Below are 18,992 nucleotides of genomic sequence, written 5' to 3' on the forward strand. Positions count from 1 at the left end.
GAAATTCAAGGAAAACTTACTCATTTGCGGGAAAAAATATCTATAAGATGTAATTTAAAAGGTATTGGAAAGAGGACCTCAAGGTTCTTAGAAGCTTCAAAGCAGCTACAGTAGTGACACCTCCACAAAAATATATCTAAGAGGAACTGTAAGCCTCAAAGGTCACCTTTTCTTTCTTTTTTTCCTATAGAAGACTGATAAGGGGATCTTAACCCTTGACTTGGTGTTGTCAGCACCACGCTCTCCCAAGTGAAATAACCGGCCATCCCTATATAGGTATCCGAAACCGTGGCCTTGGTGTTATCAGCCCCACACTCTCCCAAGTGAGCCACGATCCAGCCCCTAAAGGTCACCTTTTGAATATGTTCATTAAAGTTTAAAACACACTAGAGATTCCTGGAAAGAAGGTTTCTCCTAGGACTGAAAATTAAGGAACTAGTATAAAATATCTTAACTGACACAAACTACCTTCCAATAAAAAATAAACACTGATAAATGAAACATTAAAAAAGTAAGGTTAGTGCGGGGGGGGGGGGGGGGGGGGAGGTGAAAACAGGAAGAGGTTGGCTAACAGTTACAAAATTACAATGAGGACGAGTAAGTTCTGGTGTTCTATTGCACAGTAGGGTGACTATGGTTAACAGTTAGGTTTTGTATATTATACAGGAGAGGCTTTTGAATGTTTTTGCCACAAAGAAATAAAATTCATGAGGTGATGGTTACATTAATTACCCTGACCAGATCGTTATACAAAATATATACATATCTCTCAAAACATCAGATTGTACCCCATAAACATGCACAGTTACAACGTATCCATTAAAATCAATAGATTTTTTAACAAGACAAAAAATAAAAAACAATTAAAAATTTTTTTTACAAAGTAAGGTTGTAAGATCTGGTAAATTCTGAAAACGACTGCCTCAGAGTTTACTTCCTATCCACCCCTTTAAACTTGTAGCACACTTTAGTACTGTACTTAAATAAAAATAAATAACCCTTATTTGTTAAGGTAAGATTGCTGGAGGTGGAGGCATAGAAAAAGTTAATGATTGTTTTTATTTGCCTGTTGTTAAAAGTAGCATTCAGGGCTGCTGCATTTTGCCATATAGGCCAGGTACCTCCAACTCCAAATGACACCATTCACACAGATTATAATGTGAGTGGTGCCCCAGGAGCTCTGCAAAGTTTCATTATAGAAAGTCGCACATAAAAGAAATGAACAACATATCCTTTAAACCCAATTTAGCATGCCATCATTGTTTTGAGTACACAAATAGCACTTTTGATGTGAAAGCAAAACTGATGGTGTTTGACATCTGACTGGAACCATAAGTACTTATTTTAACTTTAGTTATTTCAACAATGTTTTGAAAATGGAAAGACAACAACTGCAAACCTGGAATTCATAATTAAAAAGTGAAAACAGTGACATTCTAGTAGAGGAAAAAGGAAAGGTTTCTCCAATAGATGGTGCTGGGTTAATTAGGTATCCATATAGGGAAATTCTTTTTAAATTTAAAATTAATTTTAAAAATTGGATCTCCTACCTCAAGCCATATACAAAAATTAATTCTAAATAGATTGTAGGTTTAAATATGAATGGTAAAATAATAAAGATTTTAAGAGAAAACATAAAACATCTTCATGACCTTGGGAGAGGCTGAGATTTCTTAGAACACAAAGAACACTAACCATAACAGAAAAAGTAAAAAATTTGGATTTGATTGAAATTAACGACGTCTGTTCATCAAAAGACATTAAAAGTATGAAAAGGCAAGTTACCAAGCGGGGGAAAATATTTGCAATACATATATCTGACAAGATTCATCCAGAAAATGTAAAAACTATTCCTACAGATCAATTAAAAAAAAAAAAAAGGCAACTTAGGCATTTTACAAAAGAGGTTATCCAAACAGCCAATACATGTATATACATATACATGTATATGTAATATCAGAAGGGGCTTGCCTTCATTAATTAATGAGAACACACAAAACCAAAATACTATGCCACTAATGCCACTATACACCTAACAGAATGGTTAAAATGAAAAAGAAGAAAGGACAAGTTTGGGCAAAGATGTGAAGCAACTGGAACTCTCACAGAAGAGGTAGAAGAGGAAAACTGTTTGACAGTAACCACTAAAGATAAACACAGAAATACTGTATGACCTAGCAATTCTACTACCAGGAATATACCTAATAGAAATGCAAATACATGCTCACCATACTGGCATTATGTGTAGTAGCTCAAACCAGAAACAACCCAAATGTCCACCAACAGTAGAATGAATAACTTGCAGCATAGTCATGCAATGAGAATGACTGAACTACAGCTCCATGCAACAATATAGATAAATCTCACAAATGTGTTGAGCAAAAGATGCCAAAGACAAAAAGGTACATATCGTATGATTCCCTTTAAATAAAGTACAAAAACAGGCTAAACTAATCCTTGGTAATAGAGGTCAGAATAGTGTTTTACCTTGAGGGCAGACGTAAAGCTAGGATGGAAGAAGAAAGGACTCCTAGCGTCTTTGTACCACTACTTCTATAGCTGGGCGACGGTTTCACAAGTGTGTTCACTTTGTGAAAATTTATCAAGTTTTATACTTTATGTATGTATATTTTATTTGAAGAAGATTACATTAGAACTTTTTAAGTGTATTTTTCCACAATGAATTAACATAATGATAATATCAAAAAGGTGGGCAAGGATATATAGAATTCATATAATGTAAAAGATGGCTATCAAGTAATTAGATTAGTTATGAATCCATTTATGAAAATAATTCACTACAGTAAGCACACTGTGTGTGTACACAAGAGAATACTTCAAAAAGTTCATGGAGGCCCACTTGGGGTCCTGAGGCAGGAGCCGAGGGCTGCCACCTCCCCACTGCAACCAAGCAAGAAAGCATGCCAAAAACACCACTTCCACGCAGGTGGCCCATCATAGCCACTGCAGTAGCCACCCATGGCTGCCGCAAGAGCAGCTAGATGCCACAACAGTAGCCACAGCCACCATGCAGGTGGCCTGCCAGACACTCGACAAGGAGAGTCACCAGCAGAGACCAAAAAAAAAAAAAAAAGAAGAGGACATCTCTCTCCACAAAGCCCACTCCAGAGTAACGGAGGAAGCATCTGCTCTACAATAATAGTGGGGACCTGAACACCCCTCTCTCAGCATTGGACAGATGGCCTAGAGAACAAGTCAACAGAGTAACTGTTAATCTTTCAGAAGGAGAGAACAAGTCTAGGGTTATTAGAGGTGGGGTGGGGGCGGGGGGACGGGGAGAGATTGGCTAAAGGGCATAAAGAATAAATACGATTTGTAATAATGAATATGCCAATTATATTTCTTTGATCAACATACATTGTACACAGGTGACAGTAGTCAACGTTGAACCCCCAAAATATGTATAATCAATCATGCTTGAATAAAAAAAAAAAGTTTTTTAAAAGTTCACGGAAAAATAGAATTAAAAGATGACATAAATCTTTTCAAGAACTTTTTGAAGACCCCTCATATACTTTGTGTGTGTATTTCATTTCCAGTGCCTTTTAATCTAAAATTGAAATACACTGTTGATTCCATTTCCTTCTTCCCCTTTGAGAAAAAGTAAGCTTAAAACAAACCAACCTTATAACTAAACACAGATCAAGCAATAAATATCATCAAACTGGTTAAAGTATGCCCCACAAAACAGCAGTCTGTGCCACTGAAGCAATTTTCTATTCCAATGTGATTAACATTCAAATAAAAAAACTAGCTAGGGGTATCTAAATTTCAAAATAAAAATATAAGCTATTAATGAGTGGTGGATTACAGAATAGTGTTCTTATATCACGACTGAAACCAGTAAGCACTTTTAAGACCACACAAGTGTGTATTTAATATAATTACATAGACTTACATGGCTCAGCACCTCTATTCTAGTTCAAATTTCTATAACCAACTACACACAAAGAAAAGTATTGAAAGGTCTGAAACTGAATTTTAAATTGGCACAGATGGCATGTTTATAACACCCCCACAATATGCTGACTGTTCTCCATAAAACAAACCTAGACACAGTCCTCGCCTCTAGGGGACTTAAAATCTAAAAGTAGATGAGGCAGCCTAATTCAAAGAAGGTAAACAAATAAAAGGAAACAAAGAAGGGAATGTAAGAGAAGATGCCTGTATTAATCTCCCAGCTCCCAGAAGGGTAGCAGTCTGATCTGAACAGAGGAGAATGAAAGCTAACAAGTCAGTGCTGCCTTATTTACCATAAAACTTAATATGACACTATGCTGTAAGTATTCCCTAAAAAATTATGCTGACCAGACTGAACATGCCTTGCTTTCTAGCTTGAACAGTCAGAAGAAGATCTAAATCTTTGTAGCAGATATAATATATACCCCACTGGGTGTGTGTAAAGGACATTAAACAGCTTGTGCATAGGGGCTGATTTACAGTGCAGAATTTAAATTACTGAATCCAAAGCATATGAAAGTATTATTTCAAAAATCCTGGCTCATATGGCAATTAATTAATGTGATTCAATCATCTTTACCTCAAAACTCCTAAAACAAGACAGTGATTCTTACTGGAATGCATTTTTAATGTTGTCTCTAAAGGGATAAATGAGCTATATTTGGTTTGTCTGTAAATAAACATTTCATGGGCTTACAGTTCAGGCCTTGAGCTCCTTATCCAGTTGACTAGCACTATTTCAATAGAGAGAGGTCGAACAATCCTCAGAAATGTCACCAAATACAGAACCTCTTTAAATCCTTGAATTAAAGTACATCTTGATTTTATACCATGTAGATTCTTCCTGAAACGCTTCAAAATGCTGACTACATCCAATTAATTACGTTATAGGAACCAAACTCACTTCAACAAACTGGCTGATTTGCTGTCTCTTTGGATAAGATATCTCTGGCAAAGGCTGTTCATTAAAAATTAATAATAATGTGGCCAAATTCCACACAAAAGGACAAAGATGAAGAAAGCAATGACACCATTAACTATGCCACATCAGAATAATATTTACTGAATCCGATCTAAAAGAGTGTAATTTAGAATAAAAGTTTGAGGTCAGGATTAGGAAAATTATCTACCTCATATCTGCAACCACTTTCTGCCAGTGATCTCTGCAACAGCCATAATGATTTAATTTCCCAAAATGTTATCTTGCTTCTGGTTTCAAACATGCTTCCTTTCAAATAGAAGACTTTTGATCATTTCCCTATATACATAATATTTCCACCAGAGGAATTACATAAATAAAAATCTATTTTAGGCAAATCCAACTAGCCCAATAAAAGCTATATTTGAACCTACTTTATGATGTTTTACAATAAAAATTCATTTATTCATTCCAGTAACCCAAACTCTAAATCTTGGAATCATCATTTACTTCCTTCTTCCCTACAATCCAACCCCTTCCTCCCACCCCCTCACATTAATCAGTACCACATTGTTCAGATTCTCCTGTCCAGGTCCCTCCCCGTGAAAGGGCTCTAGAAGGCCCATTATATGGGACAGCTGAGCTCCAAGTGGAAGAAGAGTCTGAGAAGAACCAGACGAAAGACATTTTAGGATAAGAAGCCAAAGGTTCAAGACAGGCAGACACTATTAAAGACTGGGTAATATAGCAGGAGTCAAGAGAGTGCCTAGACCAAAGGCCTCTGAGACTTGGCTTCAAGGGCCAAGTAGGGGTAGACATAGGTGGATCAGACTAACTCAAAAGGGCCAGGTGGTACAAACAGCTGGTAGTTTTTCTCACATATCCCTCTTTTCAATGTCCTCTGCCACCACCCTAACTCAGACCCTCCCTGGATCTCACCTGAACAAGTGCAATGTCGTAATTGACCCGTTGGCCTATTTCTCTACATACACATTGTTGCCAAAATTAACCATGTCAAACCTCTCAATGTTTTCCATTTGTCTTAAAGAGAGACTTACAAATCCTTAAAATGGCTTACCAGACCTTCCAGGATCCAACTGCTTCTCTCTAGAATCATATCTGCAACCACCTTCTCCCGTGCTCTCTGCACCAGCCATAATAACTTTCAATTCCCTAAAATACTATCTTGCCTCTATAGTTTTCAACATAGCTTCCTTTTAGGTAAAAGATTCTTAATTCCCTCCCCTCCCCAATACACACATACATCCTCTTATCCTCCCTCTCTCCCCAGATTTCCACAATCTACTAGACACAATGAAAAGTACTGAATTTTATCTATTTCTCTTTCTCTCACTCACTCATTCATTTTACTTACTTTACTTTTACCTTCATGTCTCATCTTAAACATCATTTTCTTAAGGAGGTTTTCCTTGAACCCTTCAATGGGTTTCTGCTATATTCCCAAAGTACTCTGTACTTCTCTTCTTATAACATTCATCAAAATTATAATTAAAACAGTGAACAATTTTGAGTTCTACAAGGGCAAGGACGCATACCTAGTACTGTGACTGAGGAAGAATATTACTTCCTTACTCAAAAACCTTCAATGGTTTCCCCCAAGCTTCTGCATTAAGCACACATTTTTCAGCATGGGCCTTCAAGGTCCTTCACAGTATAAAACTTGGTGGCCTGTCATTCCTTGAATGCTTTCCCAAAGCAGGATTATCTGCTCTTTCCCAAATAAGTCATGTATTTTCTAGTGTCTTCATTTCTGTAGCCTCCTCTACGAACCTGGTTTCCCTGTCTTTTAAAATGCTACCCATTCTTCCAAACCTATATTCAATTCCATCTTCTATATAGAATCTTTTCTGATTTCCTCCAAATAAATTTGGCCTCTCCTACCTTTGACTCCCTTCTTGCTCAAATATGTTGTATTTTCCTTATGGTACTTTCCTAAGCCCATCTAGTAGTTACAGTACTTTTCTTACTGTTATTAATTTAAAATTCCTTAGATAATGATTATACTTTACTTTTCTATATATCTCCTTATTTCATTTAGTATATGCCTTATATCGGAAGGTACTCCATACATGCATTAAGTTGTATCTTAAAAATCTACTACATATAAGGCAGCTGTGTAAGACTGTTGTCTAAATATGTGATTAAAACAATCTTTAAAGTACAAAAGACACCTGTGAAACAGATGGAAGCTAAACGCAATCAGAGAAGCATGTTATGTTACCAGTATAATAATGGAAACACACCTTATTTGCATCACAAATTATTGTTCTTTAATCAAAGAGTAAGACTTACTAACCTTATACAGTAAGATGCCAACATTTACTTCAATTCTGCCATTTCAAAGTAAACACTATTTTAACTCAAGTCTCATATAGCTGCAAAGCATAGTGCCAATGCGCAATGTTTACTTTTGCTGTTTTGCTGTTTGCTGAACAAAAATAGCAAATAACAGTATTTAGTTTTGCTTAAAATTATGAATCACAAGGGACTATAGAATTTATCAGGTTCAACCCATTAAATTTCCAGATGAGGAAAATAAAGACTGAGTTTCTTGGCCGTGCTTCTACTCCAGCACTCTTCCCAGCACAATTCAATACTCACCTCAAGGCTGTAGTAACTACAGAACATTATTCTCAACCAACACTGGAGCAAACAAGGCTCCAATACTGAATCAAGGCTGTCTGCACACTTCTGACCATGCTCAAGGAGAAACAAAAGTGTGAAGACTGAAGGCATGAAAAGGAATTCTTTTTATCTTTTTCCCAGGAGCCTTATATCTTATAAAAGGTTAGAAATGAACACTAAGCTTTGAGGACAGTGTAAAGCTTTGAGGAGAGTGTTTGTGTCCAAAGACACTCTCAGAGGCAAGAAAAACATGATAGGAAATTACATACAACTTTGAAAAATACATGATAGAATTCTGATACATAATGGAATATGCTACATAGAGCGTTTTGAATGCTACATTATCGAAACCTACTATTTACTTCATAGTAACCAAGAAAGATGGTGCTTTAGGGAAAAAAAAAACGAAAGAAAGAAAACCTACATGCCTATTTCTTAAAGCATACGTAAAACACAAATGTACCTACCAATACCTATCAAATATTTATTAAATATTACTTCCTACATCTCTATCCCTAACAACTGGCATATAGTAGGCACTTATAAGTGTTTGCATAATAAATTAACTAATCTCTTAATATCACACAGTATTCTTGAATACTGTGGTTGCACATCAGTGACTATAAAATGCTGTTACTTGCAGTAGAAAACAATGAGTATTGACAGTTTGTATCAGATGGAAATGTTAACAAGACTAGAACATTTTACATTATGTGTATCAATTTATATATGGATTTGTATGCATGTATATATATATTCATTCACTCTCTAATACATATATATGTATGTATGGCATGTATTTTTGACAACAATAATTTTATCTAAAACTCTTGTGCCATGCAACAGTGCTTTTCAAACTTTCCTTAGAGCAATTCATAATAAGAAAAACATTTTACATCACCACCTAGTACACACACACACACACACACACACACACACACACACACACACACACACACACACACACACACAGGGACACGCATATGAGAGGTATATAACTAAAACAAAAGTTGTATGAAACGACAGGCTTACTACATGCAAAGCACTAAGACATCTCATTCCATTTTAAAAAGTGGATGTTTATGATCCACTAAACTGTTCTAGAAGATCATGAAAGAGTAAATAAAGGCACAGGGATGGTACAAAGTTTAACGTGGCATACATTTCTTAAAAATAACTTAGGATCAATAGATACCAACCAGAAAAAGTCAAAATAAAGTCGAGAAGTTATTTAAATATTGTTCATTCAAAAGTGGCATTGAACACCTAAAAGACTTTATTATTGTGTGAGTTTTAAAAAAGACCATATTTCTGGGCCATAAAACAAGTCTCAAAAATGTAAAAGGAGTCAAATAATAATGGAATTTGTTCTCTAACCACAATGAAATTAAATTAGAAATTAATAACAGAAAATTTCCTATAAAATCCCCAAATATTTGGCAAAAAAAAAATAATATACTTCTAAATAACCTAAGAGTCAAAGAAGAAATCAAAGGGGAAATTAGAAACTATTTTTAAATAAATGAAAGTGAAAATAAAAGATATCGATATTGGGGAGATGAAAAAAACACAGCCAGAGTTTGATGGTTTAGAGAGAAACAATGGGCCCAGGTCATTGGGTCCACTTGGTTCCCCCCGGAGCGATCCAACACGACTACTTCCAAACTCTGCTCCCAGCAGGAGTGAGAACAATCAGATCACAATTCGAGGAAGCTTAAGGTGAAAGAAACAAGACCCCAGCTTACCCCCACTGGAAAGACTTTCTTAAGTCTAAAAGGAAACCAGGAATCTAAGCAACATGGTGTCACTGAAGCCGTACAAACAGGATCACATGAATACAGAGCCGTGGGAGAAACATCTAGAAAGAGGCAAGACAGGAGGTTGCAGAACATGGTGGTCGCCTGGTCGGCACTACTCTATCTATGCTTCTAGACAGGAGCTTCCTCCCAAACTAAGGACAATTCCTGGAACATAGTAGCCTCTTACTATATCTAATATGTGAAACCGAACCTTCATAGATTCATCTCAGAACTAAATTAAATACAGAAAAACCTCAGCTTCTCAGAGGCCTCCTAGACCACAACAGGCCAGAAATACAACCTGTCTTACTTTCTACATGTTCTGAGGCGGCCTGAGGATCCCTCCAATACACAAATTCTGCAAATCTGAGTCATACCATATGTTGTAGTATCATTTATTCCAGTATTTCACAGGGGTGAGAGGAGAGAGGACAACTATCTCAATACCTGTTTTTAATTCAATGTATTATTGGCTCATCCACTATTTAAAAAAGTGGAGAAGGGCTAATACATTAGTAGACAACCATTAACTCGTTTTGATAGCTAAGTATTAGGCTTATTATTTTGATTAGTAGCACTCACTAAATGAAAATAAAGTGCCTACATGTTTTCTATGTGTATTTTAGGGAACTAAAGCAAGTAAGGATGCCACTCGGCTTTACTGGAGGCAATCCCACATCCTGCTAGGTTTGGTTTTTATATGTGCCTGGCTTCCTAAAATAGGTATAAACAGTTTTATTTATTTCTATGTTATTTATTTCCACAGAGAAGGAACCTCAGAACTTTAACTATAATATATTACCTTGTGTTTTTACACCTTTGTTGTGATGGAGAAAGAAAAATACATATTGGGGGCAAAAGAAAGACCAAGCTTAATTACAAAGATTTCAAGCAGAAAAATTCACATAGTGGCTTATTAGAGAAAGAACACTTTCCTTCTCCCATTTCAAGAAATACCATTTATCTACCAAAAAGTATAAATACTGTGCTCCTCCTTTCTATTTTTCTTGCTACATCCTTTTTTCTTGAAAGAACTGGAGTATTGGATTAAATCTCACAATCTGAAAAGTTTGCTATTCAAAGCCACCACAGAAACTAAAAAACTATGTCATTTCATAAACAGTTATCTCAAATGAAAACTCCCACAATGAAATGATACTTTTGACAGAACACTATGAACTACAATTTTTCTAAATCCTTTTGGAGGAGAAAAATTTAAAGTGATGGAACAAAGATGAACAAAGTTGTATTACTCATTTACAATGTTAAACGACCCAGTGTCCATTACTTTGGAGCAGAGATTTACAATGCATAGTCAACACACAGAGCAATGCGTCAATAAAAATGATTAAATATGCCAAGGTCCTAATTATAATACCAGTTTACATTTGTATAGAACATTCTAGTTTGCAAAGCACTTACATCGGTAAACTCATTTGACTCTACATCTTTCAGTTTAAATACAATAGATAGAAGATGAGGCCATGTGGACAGGAGAAGCTATGGACTGAAGTGGTTTAAGCATGGAATCTGGAGGCAACTGTCTGGTTTGAAATTCTAGCACTGCCACTTACTAAATATGTGATCCTGAGTAAACTACTCAACATCTTTGTGCCTCAGTTTCATCATCAATAAAATGGGGATAATACTGTCTACCACTTGGGCCTACTAAGGATTAAATCAATTAACATATGTCAAGTACTTAGTACAGTGTAGAGCACAGAGTAACCATTATATATATATGCTGGTTGTTATCAGCAGCATCACTGAATGGAAAAGAAAACCAAAGCTAGTAAGCCACAGAACCAGAATTAAAAATCAGACCTTCTTCTCTCATTTGATATTCCATCCACAGAGGGCTGGGTTTTTTAAGTGTCCTAAGGTTTTTCCAGACTGACGTAAACAGCTTAATATGGAATTCTACAGATCAAAAAATTCAGCAGCTCAAAATATTCATAAAATTGTATTGTAACCTATGTTTCTATATACATTTTAGATTAACTGATTATAAAAACAAAACAAAACAAAACAAATGTTCCATTTTGGGAACAGAGCTATATACTAAGGAATAGTTAACTATGTGGCTATATTTGTAAAATAAACTCTTTTATTTCACTTTTCAAAAGATTGACAAAAAAAGACAATAAGCCGATCATATCACATCATGTTAGTATGATGATCATTATCTCAAATTCTTTATCAAATAAAAAATCTAGATGGAAATATTCTAAGGTGATAAAAATGGCTGTATGAGGATTTCCTTTTTTTTCTTCTTGTTTTCAAAACATTCAGTATTGTGATACAACGTTTGTAATTTTAGAAATGATCTCCAAAAAAGTGTATCAAGGATTGAAAATAGCATTGATAGAAGAAACACTTAAAAATTAATTGTAGAAAACAGATGCCCAGCTGAAAAACTGCCCTCTTTTTTCAGGTATGTATCAGGTATCTTTCCTCTGACTTTGCTCAACTTCTTCCCTTTAGTGATTTAGGTGACAGTGATAACATCTTTTGCTGTATCTAAAAATAGGGCATGGGTGTGTAAATTTATGAGCTGAAATGCAAAACTGGCACAGGATGTCTAAATTAGAGTGTTAAGTCATTCAGTACACTCTAGTACAGAAATGTATTTTAAGCAATGATATCCACATGTTTTGTACATACATACAATTTTAATTCAACCATCTTTATTCTTTTTGTAGTGAAGAAATGTGAAATCATGAACTTTTTAACATTCTGAAATATGCTAAATCACTTAAGAGATTAACCTTGGGCAAAGCACTCCTCCACTCCAGTTCTCAAGTTCCTTCTTTGAACAAGGATAGACCAGCACATCAGTGGTTCTCAACCTTCTTTCCACTCCAGCCCATCTGAGGGAGTCAATATCTCTCTATTTACAGCAGTAGGGACAGTCTGAAAATGTCCCACAGGCGATTCTGATATACTGTCCTAGAAGCTGTTCACCTGCTGGTACCCTCTGCTACACTACTGCAGACTTCTCTGAGGTCCTACACAGCTCTAAAGGCTGCCACTTTACTACAGGAAAATTGCAACCCAATAACCTAAAAGTTATCTGACAATGTTACTTTAACATGCTTAAAAAGAAAGGCTAAAAGTTAGTACACATCCTCATCTGTTGGAACATGCAAGATTCAAATAAAAATCGGTATACCGATGATATCACAGAGGGCTTTGTAACAGATATGGCAGACAGCATATCTGCCTGGAACTGGCTTCTAATCAAGAAGGCAGGTAAAAGAGGAGGAAAAGTAGGGAATCAATCAAAATAACCACCCCTAGGACCTGAGGAGATGGTCTGAATGTGCGATTAGTGGAAAGGAGATCTGTGTAAGTCAACTCGCCTGATAACAGAAGCCAAAGACTGACACACAGGGATGTGATGTTATGTGATCCTCAATTTCTTCTCCAAAATATCAATTTGTCACAGATTTGACATTAATTCTATGTAAGTGATATTTTTGTACTGGACAACTCTGTTATAATCTAATAACCAATAACTACTATAAAAAAGATACGGACATATGCCATATTATAAATACAAGTCAAATACAGTGGCTCAGCATAGTCACTGACAAGAATTGCCAAGTATGGTGATTACAAATAAGTGTCCATATTTCTTTGAAGGTCCACTTACTGTGGTTGAATTCCACAGTATTTAAACGCTACTGTATGTGTGAAGTCATGTGTAAAATTCTCACAACAAGGAAAGAAGGAAATTAAATTTGAAAACTTCCGTGGAAAATGTGTGCTGCATGATCCAAATGTGAATCAATGTTACATCATCACTAATAAGTATGCAAGGTATGGTACAGATGTTGACTGAGGCTTAAAGATGTGTAACTGCATTGTCTTCAAACCAGAAAATACTATAGCTTAATAAGTGTTGATTGTTAACTGTACATTTTGTAGTGAGATGACCCTTAAATAGCACAACACAAAACAGCAATCGACGGATTTAATATTCGAACCAAAAGAAGAGAAAATTAGGCTGGGTCTAAAAGTTGCTGTCCTCTGTACCTAAAGTAGTGAGCCAGAATACAACGTATACATGTCTATCACTCTAACATATACTCCTGCTGCACTGGTTGACGGTCGAAAAAGCTGATAAAATTTTTCAGTAGGCATCAATTTCTTCTGAAATAAATCACAAAATACATCGTCCACTGTTGGCTCAACTTGCTGAAAGCGATCCCTATTAAACAAACAAATTCTCAATGTCCCCACCATGGACCATAACGGTAAAACCTAAAACTTGGGTCAGTGAACAGACCAGTAACCCAACAAGAAATAAAAGTGAACAGAAAAAAATGCCCAAATTCCAATTTTGTAAGATGTTCACATCTGAAATGGTTGCAATAAATAATATGAAGACAATTCCTTACACAGGGCTGGGATGGATATCTGTCGAATGAATATATACATTTCTTCCTCATTCTATACCCCTGTGTCAAAGCATCAAAACAATTTAATTTGTGGCAGTTTCTGTTGTGTCTCAAACTTTACATCTAAGTTTATCATGAGGGAAAAGAACCTGTTTGGCTTGACTCACCATGAATCACAGCCAAGAGGTCATCTTGTTATGTATCAGCAACTATGTTTTCACTACAGCTATGTGACCTGAAGTGGCAGCAGCCGAGGCACCAAAATAGAAGGAGCAGGAGCCTCCTCCTGGCTTCTCGGCCCCACATGGGCTTTTCCAGCCCATTCGGGCAACGGAGCAAGAACCAACCACAGAGGAGAGAAAGAACAAGCCCGACAGCTCCGAGGAGAAAGGCTGCAGGCCCTCCACACCTTCATGCCCTCCCGGGGAGCCCGGGAAAGCAAGAACATAAAAAAGGACAGGCTTAAACAGCAGCGTGGAGAAACCACAGCATGACAGGGGCTAAAACTCGACCAGTGGAGGGCAAAACCCAGCCATGACCGTGAAGCACACAATCCGGGAAGGTCTGGACACCGAGGAGGATCTCCACCCGGGGCTCCGGGCGCAGCTCTGGCGCGAGCGCGCAGCCGGTCCCCCGCCTCCAGGCACCTCCGGCCACCCGGGACCTGCCCTGCTCACACCTCACCTGTCCCGTGCCCGCTGACCCGGCCGGCACGTCTGGCGCCCTGTCCCCGTCCCGGCCCACTTTCCCATCCCGTGTCTCCCGGCACGTCTCTTGGGACCATCAGACGGATCAGCGTGGGCAGGGGGCCGATGCCCGCCCCGCCGCCCCAGGCCCGGCCCCGGCACTCACTTTCTGAATCCGCTTCAGCGCCATGGGTCAGGGAGGGCGGCGGGGACACCGGCCGGCGGGGGGCGGCTGCAGGGCTCGGGGGCGTGGGTCGTCGCGGGCTCGGCTCGCTGGCTGCTCGGCTGGCTCCGCCCGGTGGGTCCCCGCTCGCCGCTCGCTGGCTCGCTCTGGGCGCCGCTGCCTGCTCCGTGTGCGCCCGAGCGCGAGGATGCGCGAGTGTGCGGGCGGGGACGCCGGCGAGACTCTTTTGTTTCCGCTTTTGCTTCTGGGAAGGAGCCTGCGCCCTCCCCGCCGCGCCGCGCCCCGCCCCGCCGGGCACACTGGGAAGTGTAGTCCCAGCCCCGTCCGCCGCCGCCGGCCCCCGGGCGCTGTCCGGTGACTCACGGGTGACCTCAACAAGGCAGCCTGGGCTTAGAAGTGCCCGGGTCTGGGCTTGCCTCTGCACTTTGATTTGTAGCAAGTTACTGAACCTGAGGCTGTGCATCTGTAAAACTGGGATACCAAATGAGCTCCCAAGTCACTTAAAGGAATTTCTAAATCTTCACAATTATTCCTTATCCAATAAGTGCTACAGCTGATCTCATTTTTACCTTTACAGATTTCATTGTCTCTTCTCAAATACATGAATTGCCTCAATTTCTCACCCTCCGCACATGCACAGACTCATACCTGTTATGATTCCTTACCTCCTCAGTTCCTACTTCAGAGGAAAATGTGCCTCCTCTGTCCACTGCAAATCTTGCACTGCTGCTCTCATGTCTGCTCCTCCTCATAAACTTCCCCCTTCGAACCCCGAATCCTGAGCTTCACTCACCTTCCCTTCCTGCTCAGTAGTCTACTCGCACTCCCCATCCTCTCGATTCCTCTGAACTTGTGTACCCATTAAAACTCGGCTTCTGCCTTCAGCACCAGCAGTATCAGCTTCGGCCGGGGTGACTCTGGAGCTTCTCATTACCAAATTCAACTCACTCCTCATCCTCTCCGATGTTTTTGAACCATTTGATTACTGGCCACCCTTTTGCTTTTCAAAAGCTGCTCCCTACCTTTGCTTTCCCCAGCACCCTTGTAGTTGGGTCTTTTGTTTCTCTGACTTCCCCTTTCCTGTCACTAATTCCTCTTCTCAAACTTTGGAGTGCCCCAGAGTTCCAAGCCTTGACCTCTCACCACCACCGTCTTCCTAGGAGGTAGATCTTGTGCCCTCCCCTGAACTGGGAGACAGCCCAGCTGGTCAGAGGAGATCAGGCTTTGTACATGGACCACCATCCCTCTGGCCCCTATGGGCCAAGCCACTTAAGCTCTCTAAACCCTCAGTTTCTGTGAGTAGAGATACTAACCTTCAGATGTACTATTGTAAGAATTAACTAGTAATGGTATATAGAATGTGCCCATCACTATACCTAATACGCGGAAAGTGCTCTATAAATAGCATTTCCTGGCCCGACCCCCCGTGGCGCACTAGGGAGAGTGCTGCGCTAGGAGCGCAGTAGCGCTCCCGCCCCCCGGGTTCGGATCCTGTGTAGGGATGACCGGTGCACTCACTGGCTGAGCGTGGTGCGGCCGGTCACACACACACACACACACAAATAGCATTTCCTTACTTATTTTTATCTATATGGTGACCGTAAAATCCTTCTTTACAGCCAGAGTTCTCACATTAGCTTTGGTCTTATATTTCCAAAAGACTACTGGACATGTCTGCCTTCCTTCCCTGTGGCTAGGACTCAGTCTGTTGCTACAAGATGAGGGTGGGGGAAAGCTTACCAGGAAGCCAAAAACAGTAGCTACCATTGCATTCCAAAGGCTTACAAAGAGGAAAGAACAAAAATCCACTCATGTAACTTAAAAGAAAAATGGAGAATGGGTAGTGGAAGAACGTAGAAATAATTCATGAGAACTGAGACTTAACATGGAAGCCCACGTCATTCTACATAGAGTGGATGCATGTACAAACTAAGATGTCCCCCCCAAAATAAGATGGGTCTGGGGCCTGGCTACTACTCTCTTTCCTTTTCACTGAACCCTGCTCCTCTCTGCACATTGGCCCACCCTCCTTTTTGGGTCTCCCCTTAGCTTCTCTTATTCATGGCTTGGGATTGCCACAGCCTTTACTCCTCTTTGTGATGCTTTTCCAGCAACTGTTCCTGTTACTAAATGGCAAAGCCTTTTGGTACAAGCTATTTCATGTCCCCCCAAAAGAAGAATCTCATTGATGCAACTCATCTTTTTACTCCAGGCTATAAATTGTCAGCTTGTGAACAAACTGCGAATTGACTGCTCTTGGGTTAGGTGACCAGCCATGTTCTAATCAGCTGTGGAAAGTTTGGAAGTACTGTTTGGCAAAAAGGCTTCTAGAAAACACCAGCAAGGTCTTGCCATCCTGCAGAGGGGCTAGTTTGAAGAACCATTTTTGTGCTCCAGAAAGAGGAACACTAATTCCTTATCGCTCTTCCTTTTTTAAAGACAAGCATGATAGTGTCCTTGCAAGTGGGGGGCAGACTGTTCTCAGGCACCAGCTGCTTTGAGGAGTTGCATTCCCATGCGGATAGCATTTGGGTACCATGCCAGAAGTGAGGCCAGGTTCAGGTGCTACCACTGTGGGGAAGCACTAGGTAGCTCATTTCCAGGCAACTCAGAAAAACCTCTGGGGTCATTCAGTGCACAATCCTGATCATCACGTCATGTATAACAAAAATACACAATTAAGCAGGGGCTATGGACAGGGAAGTTTTGTTCAAAAGGCACGGAGGGCCCAGGATGCTGGCAATAATTTCTCCCTATTCCGGGATATCCTACATACTACTAAATGACACACTGATTATACCACTTTATTGCTTAAAAATCTGTATGGATTTGTGTCATGGAAGCCTCAGCTTAGAACAAAACAACCATCCCAATTTGTCCCCAAACTCCTTCTTTTCATCTTTAACTCACATTATGGTTAATGAAGATCATGTGCCTTTGTACATGCATTCACTCTATGTAGAATGACCTTCCACCATTCACTCGAGAAACTTCTAAAGATCCTTCAAGACCCAACTCACATGGTACATGCCTTAGGATGCCCTTCTCTACCTATACACTGAGGTCAATTTATTAATATCTATATTATTCTTTTAATTCCTGAAGCAAGATGCTTCTACTTTAGAGATATCACTTACCTTGTTCATGGCTGGGTACGTCATTAAAACATGAATTCTAAGAATACATGGAAAATGCCTTACTTTTTTTAGTAAGATAAAATTTCCATACAATGAAATGCACACATGTAAGTGTACAATTTGTTGAGTTTTGACAAATGAATGTACCTGTGTGACAATACCACAACCAACACTTCTGTCACCACAGAAACTTCCCTTGTGACTTCTTCCAGTCACTCTCCACCCCACAGGAAACTGCAGCTCTGATTTCTATCACCATAGATTAATTTTTCCTGTTTTTGAATGTCATATAAATGGAAAAAAAATACATGTTTTTTTTATTTTTGACTTCTTTAGCTTATCACAATATTTTTAATTCTTCCATTTTGTTGCATGTATTCATAGTTTATTCTTTTTAATTGCTGAGTACTAGTCCATAGCATAAATATACTGCAATTTTTTTTCTCTTTTCTCAGGTGAAGGAATATTTGAGTTGTTTCTAGTTGGCTTTATTATAAATAAAGCTGCTATGAATATTCCTGTACGCCTCCTTTTTGGACATATGTTGGCATTTGTATAGGATAAAAACCTTAGTATTGGAATTGCTGGGTCATAGGATAGTGTATGTGTAACATCATAAGAAAATACCAAAGAGGATTCCAAAATGGTTATATAATTTTAAAGTCTCCAAAGCACCGTATGGCTGTTCCACATTCTTGTCACCATTTGATGTTGTCCATCATTTAATTTTAGCCATTCTTTTGGGTTTTAAGATGTCACATTATAATTTTCATTTGTATTTCCCTGATGACTAATGATATTGTGCACCTTTTTATGTGTCTATTAGTCATCCCTATACCTTCTTTTTCCCATACTTTTTTTGTTTTGTTTTGTTTTGTTTTTGGCGTCTGGCCAGTAAGGGGATCCAAACACTTGACCTTGGTGTTATAACCCTGCAGTGCTGTAACCAACTGAGCTAACAGGCCAGTCCTTCCTATATCTTTTAAGTGGGGCTTAATTTACTCTTCTTTTTCTAACTTCTTAAGGTGAAAGCTACAATGGTTTCAAATCTTTTCTAATAGAAAACTTCAAATCTATTAATTTCTCTCTATGTACTTCATTCACAAATTTTTATATGTTGTATTTTCATTTTCATTTTGTTTTAAGTATATTCTATTTTCATTTGTGCTTTTCTCTTTGACCCCACCATGGGTCATTTAGAAGTGGAATGTCCTTCTTCTCCCACCCGATTTCCTTC

General features: G+C 38.8%; 1 protein-coding gene across 1 annotated transcript in view; it reads right to left on the reverse strand.

Annotated features, from left to right (window-relative positions):
• Positions 1-14,832, reverse strand: part of UBE2D1 (ubiquitin conjugating enzyme E2 D1) — a 30,489-nt gene extending 15,657 nt beyond the window's left edge. Inside the window, exon 1 of the mRNA XM_063102186.1 lies at positions 14,601-14,832. Within this exon, the coding sequence (XP_062958256.1) occupies positions 14,601-14,624 (24 nt within the window). The 5' untranslated portion in view covers positions 14,625-14,832. The remainder of the gene's footprint in view (positions 1-14,600) is intronic.
• Positions 14,833-18,992: the final 4,160 nt, after the last annotated feature.

This window comes from Cynocephalus volans, chromosome 7 (assembly GCF_027409185.1).
Source record: "Cynocephalus volans isolate mCynVol1 chromosome 7, mCynVol1.pri, whole genome shotgun sequence".
Lineage (NCBI taxonomy): Eukaryota > Metazoa > Chordata > Mammalia > Dermoptera > Cynocephalidae > Cynocephalus > Cynocephalus volans.